General features: G+C 32.3%; 1 protein-coding gene across 7 annotated transcripts; it reads right to left on the bottom strand.

Moving 5' to 3' along the window:
• Nucleotides 1-1,274: 1,274 nt before the first annotated feature.
• LOC146903036 (uncharacterized) lies at nt 1,275-9,363 on the bottom strand. Of its 7 annotated transcripts, none has more exons than XM_085737311.1 (10): nt 9,185-9,363; nt 8,239-8,467; nt 8,016-8,082; nt 6,537-6,622; nt 6,107-6,174; nt 3,984-4,053; nt 2,636-2,745; nt 2,451-2,555; nt 1,895-1,994; nt 1,275-1,667 (listed from the first exon to the last, which is right to left on the bottom strand). In XM_085737311.1, the coding sequence occupies exons 4-10, from the start codon at nt 6,618-6,620 to the stop codon at nt 1,491-1,493; spliced, it is 714 nt and encodes a 237-aa protein (XP_085593437.1). In that variant the 5' UTR covers nt 6,621-6,622; nt 8,016-8,082; nt 8,239-8,467; nt 9,185-9,363; the 3' UTR covers nt 1,275-1,490. The 7 variants fall into 7 exon arrangements, with proteins under 7 accessions (XP_085593437.1, XP_085593438.1, XP_085593433.1 ...); XM_085737312.1 differs by having other exon boundaries at nt 8,016-8,076; XM_085737307.1 differs by having other exon boundaries at nt 6,537-7,085; nt 8,239-8,420.
• Between the last annotated feature and the right edge of the window lie 1,989 nt (nt 9,364-11,352).

Below are 11,352 nucleotides of genomic sequence, written 5' to 3'. Positions count from 1 at the left end.
GTGTTTATGTGTGGGCTAATAGAAAAGTGTTGTGTATTTTTGTGTGAGCCATTTAGTCAACATTTCAACTATAACTATATATTACTATATTTCTACCACCAAAAAAAAAATTCTCAAAATTTAGTGCAGGCACAAGCCCACACACTCTTGTGCTTGCATCCGTCCCTGAACTGAGGTATCATTCATTTGGCCTAAATTTTTAAATAAAATTCTTTTATGGATATAAAAACACTTGGTTAATGAACTTTAGGTTCGACTTTCATTTTTCCATGTATATAATAGATCTGTTAGTTTAAGATTATTAAAAAAAATACATCTAAACTATTTAGTGATTGACTTGGGATCTTGAAGTGTGTTTCTCTCAAAGTGTCAGGTTCGATTCCCTTTGGATACAATTTTGGTGGGCAAGTCTATACAAAGCTTTGCTCTGGCTTAAATGTGGCCCCCACAAGTGGACGATGAGATTGATCCCCTCGAATTAGTCAATCCTTAGATCGGATACCAAGTTTTAAAAATAAATACCTCTAAATTAAACATTAATAAAAATTCATTTTTGTGTTTTAGCTATGTTTGTGTATGGGCTTTTCTAATGTTTATGCTGAAAATGAAAAAATTGATGTTAATAACTATTGATGAAAAAATAGTTTTAATAGAAGAGAGAGAAACATCAAATCCCTTTTTTATAATTTAAAATAGACACAAAATAACACAGTTTTCTTAAAAATCTAAAAAAATAATCTATAAATTATTATTATTATTATTATTATTATCATCATCATCATCATCTTGAAAACAATCTCTAAATTATTCAAATCATAATGATTTAGCCCTAGAAATTCAACAATGTTAAATCTCTCAAGAGCTTTGCCAACATTTCAGTCTTACCCGATTCGAGAGATTAATTTCTAGAATAGTGCGCAAAAGATATCTAATTCATAGAAAAAATGATTTTTCAAAATTATATCACGTACCAAAAAATAATGATTTTATATAAAAAAAAAAAATAGATCACACACAAATTATCACGTGACATTTTTAGTCAAAAATTATCATTCAAATTCCTAATCCAATATACCCTCCGTAGTTTCCTACTTAACATTTTTAATTAAAAATTCACGGGTAAAGACAAACTTTACAAATTACTAGTATTCTCCTGTCAAAAAATTACTATTATTCTCCTAAATGATTAGAAAGAAAGTTTTCCGATTGCTCCTTGAGGATATGAGCTGAATCTTTACCAACTAAACAAGCATGTGTTGGCTATGTAAAAGTTATTTATTTAGTCTATTTGAATGAATCTATACATTGATATGATGAAAATATTACAGTTCTTATCCAATGGAGTAGAACAATTTGCATGTCCTTCCCAAAAAACACAGCATGATATAACTTCTATAAAATGTAAATATCTGAATAGAAGAAAAATTTACAATATGGAAATAGCTATGTTTGAAGTAATTTAATTTACCCCATGAAATGTTTACTGCACCCTATGTGACACGGATTAAAAGAATAACCATGACAAACACACACGTCATTACAAACATCACAAGCCACGTTAAGCAAGAAGTCTTGGAACTCTCTGAGTATATTGTGTTTGCTCGAACGTTGACACGACCTGTGCTTGCCAAGCTATGCTCAATGGCCTCTTCAGTAGAATCAAGTATCTGCAAGCAATCCATCACTCATTAGGTTAATTAACACCTCACAAGAGATATTTCATATGATATTATTCTATAAGAAACATATTTTACTGATTGTATTGACCACCATCGCAATGTATTAACATCATCCACAATCCCTCATTGCCAAAATGAGATACATTTTGCACAATCAACTCATACAACTAATAACAACCATTTAGAGAAGGAGAGATTGAAAATGAGAACCAGACCTTCTCAGTATTTTTCACAGACTGGCTCATCATGAGACTACTCTCTTTGAGTTGTTTTGCCAACACCACCATCTCATCTGTCAAATCATCTTGAAGCTTTCTGAGGAGTATAAGTTTCAACAAAGAAGTGAAAAAATTGAGAGAACGGTGAAAAAACAATTCATATGGTTAAAAGCAAAGCAGCGAGAGAGCAAACACAAATGACAATAACAATTAGCTATCTAATACATTTTTGCATATAATTCAATAGCAACTACGAGAGTATTGGTATCAAAATATAATGATTCAGAAACGTCCTGAAACAAGTCAATGATGAATAAAATAAAGTTGCAAACAAAGCACCCTAGTAGTTTCAACATGTTCAGTAACATTTGGTGACTGGTTAGTTACCAACAATATAATAACCCAGTGATTGACCAAAAAAATCCTTTCTATTTCTAAATACAAATATACTTCTGTTGTTTTTAAGAAATATGCATAGGAACCTAAGATTTTTAGGTTATCGACACTTCATTGCAGTAGTACTGACTCATCATAACACAAACATCAAGTGTACCTGTGCTTTTCAATATGTGCATGTCCTGCAGCATCCAGTTTAACAGATGATAAGTGATCAGTCTCAGCAGGCTCATGTGCTCTATCTTCAGTACTCGAGGCAGCTCTGTCCAATGAATCAGATGAGTAACAGTAAAACAGCCTACAAAATACAAGTAGCAGTGAAAAAGGTTAACATTAACTTACACAGGCCTTCTTCGCAGCCCAGAAGAAGGCGACATCGGCATTTTATCCTCAATTTCAGAAGGGTTTTCTTTAACATTTCTTTCAGTGTCCTCAGATACTTCTCTGTCAGACTGAAAATTTGAATGGTTATATGACAATCACTAAATGGGGTTACATGTCTTGCATCCAAACCCCTAAATGGACTAAATTGAGCATTGCTTAAATGGAGCATACCCAAACTCGGTTGAGTAGGTGTGCAAAAAATGATGGAGTTAAAACGAATTTGAGCCAGTCATTACAAACACACGAGCAATAGAGCTGAGAAATAGAGTAAGAAAAGGAAGCTTCAAAGGTTTAGAGAATCCTCACATAAAAGAGAGAGAAATCTCCTTCTAGGGGCTTCCTCTTCAACAATGGGTTTCCCGTTCTACAACTAAGCTTAATGGTCAGTTCTGTAATACCAATAATTCAGAATCCTGTTCTATCGCCCTTTCCTCCAAATTCATGCTAAAAATCCTGCTACTATCATTTTAAACCATAACCACCAAATAGTTTCAACTGCGCTAATCCATATAACTAATCTAAATGTTTTGCCTCAAATTTGTTGGTTTTCTTTTGTACTTCTCTGCTGTGACCTATCAAAATGAGCATATTTATATTTGCCATTCTTTAATGTTTGTCACACCAAGCAGGTTTGAAGTTTTATCATTAAGTTTCCACCCTACCACTAACACCTGCTTAACCAAGCAGACCTCAGAGGCTCAGACTTAAGTTTATGCAATCTGCGCACCTTTCAGTTAGTACAAAGTTTTTATTTAAAAAAGTATGTATTTGAAATTCATATATTGCAAAAAGTTTTTATTTTAGAAAGTTTGTATTTGAAATTCATATATTGCAAATATATAAACAAATACTAACTTACAACAACTTTTTTGGCTGAAAAGGACATGGCTGGCTATAGAATTTTTTTGTTACTATACATACACGACTTGGAGCAAGCTATGATAGGGGATACAACAATCATGTTGTGAAATAAATACTAGTTAAGATATTTATTGATGAAAATGGGGCTTATTTATTTACAATCCTATTAAAAAAATTGTTTGCCATCCCACCTCATACAATCCTAATCTTATACCACGTGGTAACTGCATTAATCTGTTTTTACTTTTAACAAACAGGTATAAACAAATAAAATTAACCATTTTGTGATATCCAGTAGATTTCAAATACTCAAATTCCATCCTTTTGTTAATGAAATTTCCCATTATATTGATGCAACAAGGAACCTCAAATGTTTAGTCAGTTGCTCTAATGATCCCTTTGCATTTCAATATCTCTAAAGATACAATAGCGAACAAATACATACCACATGAACCAATTTTGAAGCAATGCCTTCAATCTTCTCTGAATAATCGTTCAACGTAGCCTTTGAGATCCTGCATGACCAATCAATCATACACAAACATCAATGAATGCAGATACTCAGTAGATAAACATATAGCAGGAATATAACATCTTTAGATCATATGGGTTACCAATGATCTAAGAAGAGAGAAAAAGAAATAAACTGAATGTAATCATTATGCGTGCAAGATCATCTCAAAGAATTAAAAACAAGGAACAGTAAAGCTTATGTTCACTGAGAGACATGTTCAAAGAGAACTCGTTGTAAATAAAGGAGTCCATATATATACCACAGTCTTCTAAAACCTTTAAGCATGGTTTGAATATTAGTACTATTGGTGCGATAGGATTTTGGGTGCGTTTGTTTCAGCTATAAAAAAAAAATATAGATTTTGTGTTAAAAGAATCTAGAGATTTTTTTTTAGAGATTTTAAAAAAATTCTGAAGTTATTTTTGTTTGCCTACTACCCATAAAAATCTTTTTTTTTAAAAAAAAAATGAGTTTTAACTTATACATGTGTTACCTTCTTCTTGTTGAAAAAAAATAGATTTTGAGAAAAGCTAATCCTAATAGCTTTTCATTTTAGGGTCAAAATAGAATTTTTTGATAAAATGATTTTTCTAAAAATCCTAAATAAACACTTAAAAATGAAAAAAGTGGTTTTTTCAAGAAGAAAAAATAGATTTTTTTTGAAAAAAATCTGAAACAAACGGGCCCTTTATGTTACCTATTTTGGTCAGCTGAGCTTACACTAATTTATCTAAACTTGTTCTTGACTTGGAACTTATTATATAGAAATTTTGAAATAGGTTTCTATACTACAGCAGTTATTCAAAATCATATATTTAATGAAATCTTTTCATTTTCCATCTAATCCCTATAATTTCACCAGGTATTAATTCTTAACATTTACATGCTTAAACCCAAACAATGCTCATTCATGAGAAAAAATCTTATCCTCTTTGAAAGTACCGGATCTTGAAATACACGGAGCTTGATCGGTTGCCAAAGGCTTTACTCAAACCTTGTTAAGTTTTTCCAAAGCCCAGCGGCAAATCTGGCAGGCCTCAACAACAACTACATGTGAAGAATAGATTTCTAAATGGAGATTTGAAGGAAGAAGCTTAAATGGTACAGTGTTAGCAGGCCAGCAAAAACTCTTATTGACCTTGATCAAAAGCTTGAGGGGAACAAGATGCATGACTCATTGGCCTGGTATTTCGTTTGCAGTGAGTTTAGCTAGCCAGATCATAGATTCGCCCATGAAGAACATCTTAACACAATATATGTAATGGAATTTTAGAAAATTTGAAATGTCCCAGCCAAATATCATTTCTTCAACAAAAAAGCGCACAGCAGACCATTGAGGCCTACTTAAATGTCGACTGTACAAGACCTATCATGAATAGGAAGTCTACATGAGGTTATTGCGCAGGGTTTTAGTTAAATGGAAAAGCATAAAACAAAATGCGGTAGCTAGGAGCAGTATGGATGTGGAACATATAGATACATCTTATGGAGTATGTGAGATGTTATGTCTAAAAAGAATTCTTGACAAACCAGCGATGCGTATAAATATGTGGAAGTTGGCAGAAATTTAATAAAGGAAAAGATAGATGATGAAGCTACTTGTATGCCATTTATTCCAACTGTACAACAAGAGGCAAATATGAATATCCTGACCAAAAGACTATTCCTAGCTAATTTTGAAATTCTTGAGGGTGTAGAAGTATTTTAGGAATTAATGATTAGTTCTTTAGGATTTGATTGTGTACCTACTTTTTGAATTTAGATTTTGATAAGAAGATTGTTTCTTCTTCCTTACTTTACTCCTTTATATTTTGAATTTTTAACAGGTCGGTTATATCTTTCAAACCAACTCTGGCTATAAGTCCTTCTTTATATGACTCTCAATGATGAATAAGGGAATAAGTAATTTTCTTTTGAAACTTGCATAAAATTAAGAGTAAGAATTGACAGCTTTAAAGATGGCAGACTATATAGAAACACTAAAGCTCTGTAGTCTCCCATATAATTCCTAGATATTTTATGTATACGAGAATGTAAATAAAGAGACTTACTACCTTGGCAAGCCTTCTGGAGTCTTCTCATCAGCCAATTGTTCCAGTTGTTCACGCAAAGTAGCAACATACTGCAGAGTCAACAAATTAGTAAGCTTTTCTTTTCAAGAGTTAATCAAATGATTAAATCAATAGAACTTTACTTGATAAAATAGCAAATAAATTATAGTCACTTGAGACCAACATAAACCTAAAATAAGGCAACTTGGTGCTATAAAGAAACTGCCGTAATGGGGTCCAAAATCAAAGGGTCGGGTCTATTTTAGATCTATTGCAGGCAACTTTGCGTATTTGCAAAAAGGTCGAATTTATAACTCAAACCTGTGACATCCTAACCACACAGCGTAAACTTCAACTATTGTGCCAAGATTCCTCTTCTGACATGATACTGATTACTCTACAATAAATAGTCAGGGTTTACTTTCAGACTTACATGTACAAGTTTTGCCTGGTTTTGCTGCTGAGGAGCAGCTGCAAGCAATCTCTTCAAGTTTACTTCTGTTTTACTAATTCCCATTCCTGCAATGTTTAGCAATTCCATAAATAATAATTCATATATCAATCATAAGCAAGGAAAGAAACAAAAATTGAATATCAGGCTGAAAATATTAATTTCATAAGAGAAAGCGATGTGATAAATGCGATATGTTGATGATGTGATTCGAAAAGTAAAAGGATCAAGTCACCCAGTGGTACAGCTACATAGATAAAAAACACGATTGAGACTAACAATTTTACAGTGTGTAATGCCCGTATAATTTTCTAGAATATTATACATAACATTACAACTTGATACTGGAAAATTAAACAACAGAGTCGAATTACAGGGGAAATTAAATCCTTGCCTTAAACATAATTGCAAGGTACATTTTATTTCAGGGTGTACATGAACAATAAATTTTACAAAATTGAATCTAAAAAAATTTAGTCCAGTCTACTCTTAAAGATGCCAATCCTTAAGTCCGCACCAGCCTTTACCTGTCTAAAAATAAAAAGAATGGGGTGAGACCTACTTGTCTCAGTGGATTCCTACTAAACCATAAGTGCCCTCTAATTCTGTCATTCCTAACATATATATCAATTTTCAGGTAACACCATAATCCATAAATAATTTACATAAAAGTATAATTGACGTTCATAACATAATGATCCATGAATAGATAAGGTTGAACAAACAATTATTATCTTGTAAATTTTACGGACAATATTGGATGTGAGACGTATCCAATATTGCTTCATATGTCGGCAACGCGTTAGATATAATAAATCAATACCCACCACCGACTCTAATCTCACATTTATTTGTTACTTAACCATGGAAACTTACGAGCACCTTATTTAACTTGTCTCATAAACCTTCAGTCTCATAACTGTGTCATAGGACCATAGCATCTGAACAATTTAGTCAATTATTTTGTATTATACATGACAGAATCATTCCAAGTTATATGATTATAATTTCCATATTCTCAATGAAGTAAGAATTCTTCATCAAATTCAATCATGACTTAACTTCACACTTAATCAGTTCATTAATTCACCTGAAGAATCTAATGTATAAACCGATGAGGAATACTCTTATAAATTACTAACAATACAATCAATTATTCTATTTCATAAGTTTCTACTTTCAACTTATTGTATTCTTCCTATACCACTTAATACTTGGTTTCTCCAACTTGAGTAGCTCCTAAAGTTATTTGTAATTGGGATAAAATAATTGTGTTCATATAATTAATTGTGTTCATATAATTAACTAATTAGTCTCAAAGACTTATGACTAACTAAACACAACATAAGAATTTCTAGGGGACAACCTATTTTCCTCATGCATGTCTGTCTCAACCCATGGTTACTATACAACAAGTCCAGCTCTTACCTAATCAAATTCAACTTAAAATAAGGAACCCACCTCAAATTAGCTTCCAATAGCTTCAAAAGTGCTCAAGATAGCTCCTTGTTCTTCTCCAAGCCTTCAGCTTCAAACAACGCCCATTATTCATGTTCAATACATGGAAAATCACACATGTAAGGCTTTAATTCCATGTAATTGAAGAAATTGGAATTGGGTAAAAATAGGGTTAGGTTCGGATTTGAGAGGAAGAAAAGAGGGGGAAGAAATTCTTTTCACTTACCTTGTTTCCAAGGAGAAATTAAAGAGGAGGATGACACATGCAAGCTTCAAGGTGTCAAAAATGAAGAATTTTGGGTGAGTGCAGATCGCGAGAGAGAAGGGAAGAGAGGGTCTGAATTTTTTTTCTTGCCCTTTTTCTCCTTTTTTCCACTACTTCAGCCCATGGTAATTACCATTATGCAACTGGTTGTGAAAATGATCAATGTATCTCATTAAATAGGCAATTATCCCTAAAATTGTAAGTTTCGTCAACAATTACTCGCTGAGATTAACAAAACTTCAATTACTCCTTGAAAAATTCACAACGTTAATCGATTTATCCCTCCGTCAAATTATTGACGTTTTGCAAATACCCCTGAAGAAGTTTTGCACTTATGTGCAAAATGTTCCCTGAACTTTTTTTTTTTTTTTTTTTGAACAAACTAAAATGAGATATAATATTAACACTAACAGGGGCGGACCTGGACTAACAATATCATTGGGGCACAATTTTTTTCTCAAATAATATTAAATTTAATAAGAAGTTATACTAAAAACTGCAACCAAAATTACTAAGAAAATGCTCTATTTTCCATTTGTTGAAAAAACAAGAAATGAGACATTTGAAAGGTAAAATCAATTTTGGAGTACATACATGAAGATTGAATTATCTAAATAACCATCCTAAGTCAATTACACAGTAAAAATTGATTTGAGAAGCTAAAACAAGATTATACAATTTCAATCACCTTTGCAAAATAGAGATCAATTTCAATTTTACTCCAATAACAGTTTCAAAATCAGAAGCTAAAAATTATACAATAATCATCCAGATTAAAACAAAATTCCAAATCCTAATAATATTGTAGCCAAAACCTAAAAACTAAAATCAATTTCAATTTCAATATAGTAATCAAAATTGAGCAAAAATTGGGAGTTTATAAAAAAGAAGGAAAAAGTGAGATGACCTAAAATAGAGATATTGGTAACTGGTGCAGTGGTGCTGCGCTGCAGACTGCAGTTGGTGGACGGCGTCGACGTCGGTGGTGGGCTCAAGGCCGGTGGGTGGTGGCGCTCAGTTTGGGGAATTGTTGGCTTTGGGGTTGTGTTGTGCGCGTGTGTAGAAGGAAAGGAAAGAAAAGTGTGTACGTGTTACTGGGTTTGTTCTATTCCTATATCAAAATTATTATTTTTTTTTAAAACAAATTGGGCCTGGGCTGGTGTGACACTTGCCACACCGGGCCAAGCCCAGGTCCGCCCCTGAACACTAATGATTCACCCCGTACAAGGTGTGCAAAGGGAGAACCACCCAAAAATATTTACAAGATCAAGGTGTCCAAAACAAGGAAACACCACCAAAACAACACAAATTACCAGTGGACTCCTATACAAAGAAGCGAATTTGTCCACTAATCATGATAACTATAGCTAAAAGTCACCTGTTTTGATTTCAACCATAAGAAGTAATTTAATTTGACCTGTTCTACTAGGACAGAAGGATTAGATACTGTATTTTGGAACACACGGTTGTTTCTTTCCTTCCAAAGCACCCAACCAGAGGCAAACCAAATTAATTTCAAATAGGTATGAGTGAATCTGGGCAACCCCGCCATAGAAGTGAATTGAAGAAAATGTTGTCTGATGTCACTAGGAAAAACCGAATAAATACTTAACCAACGGCAAACAATAGTCCAACGAGAGCTGAAAGTGTCACAATATAAGAACAAATGATTTGTTGTTTCCAAACCTCCACAACCTGAGATGCAAGCCATATCTGTAGGTTGAAAATTCTCAAACGATCTCATCTTGTGAGATGTTTGGAGTAAGTTTTTAGTCTTGGGTTTTATCATGATAATATAGACTTAATTAATGGACGAAACTCTGGATTTTCACGGTATAATAGGAATGACAAATCAATTGAATGTCAAAAATGTCATTTTTTAGATGAATTCTCTAATTGTTGTTAGCATGGTCAATTCAAGTTCATTTTAAAATATCTTCCTCCAACCTTTTATCCACGATCTAGGTTGAAGCACTTCAGTCTATCACATGTATCGTGAGGCTCATTAGTATTATGATATGTTAGTCAACTAAACATATTTTTTCTTATATTATAATTTTTCAATGCTTTTCCTTCTACTCTGAAACTTCTGTTAGAAGATGGTGTGGGAGGAATTAATTTGCCTTAGTTAATTTCGTAATTTAATTAGGTTTTAGACCTATCACATATGCTCAACCATGAAATAAACAAGGAATAAAACAGGTGGGTACAAGGAATCCACTTTATTCAACACACTAACCAAAAAAACCTAATTTCTAAGATATGTTTCAAATTAGATTTTTTTGGTTACTGTGCTGAATAGAGTAGATTCCTTGTACCCACGTGCTTTATTCCTTGTTTATTTCATGGTTGAGCATAGGTGGTAGGTCTAAATCTGCCTAAAACTGTCATTTCTCTGTGTTTCTGGAGTTGAAAATAGGAGGTAGGACTAAAACTGCAAAAAACATGATAGTTTAGGACAGTTTTGTTCGATTTGAAAGAGGCATGACCATTTTTCTGTGCTGGTCAAAATGCGAGGACCAAAAGTGTAATTAAGCCAAAAAATTATAAAGAGACAAAAATAAACTTTAGACTTCCTAATTATTTAGATTATTTATTAAGATATTTACATTTACATTTACATTTATCTTCTTAAAAAGTACTCTATTTTAGCCTTATATTTTTAAAGATTTAATACTTTAATAACGCTCTTTCAAAAACAAAAATACTTTAATAATGTAGACCTTTGTTGAAATCTTGTATAAGATTGATTATTGAGGGCAAATCAATAGTATATATATATAAAGTAAAAATTTTTATTCCACATTCATTTTCAATATTTTTATTATTTTTTCTATAAATTTTGATCTTATCCACTCAACATTTTCTTTAAATTTTTATTGAATTTCTAATATTTTATGTAGTAGAAATATCTCAAGAAACTACACATAATACTTTCAGCAAAGTTTACATATACGATCTTATTTTATGATTAAAATACTCCAATTTGTTTATAGGAAAAGAAGCTTCAATTAGTTATTACTAATCTTTTAGCACTATATCATTCAATTAGTTTTCATGTTTGAGGAAAAAAAG

This window comes from Medicago sativa, chromosome 8 (assembly GCF_051527215.1).
Source record: "Medicago sativa cultivar Bolivia chromosome 8, Bolivia_mono, whole genome shotgun sequence".
In the NCBI taxonomy this organism is placed as follows: domain Eukaryota; kingdom Viridiplantae; phylum Streptophyta; class Magnoliopsida; order Fabales; family Fabaceae; genus Medicago; species Medicago sativa.
The sequence above is the reverse complement of the archived record's forward strand: the minus strand, read 5'-3'. Positions and strand labels throughout refer to the sequence as shown.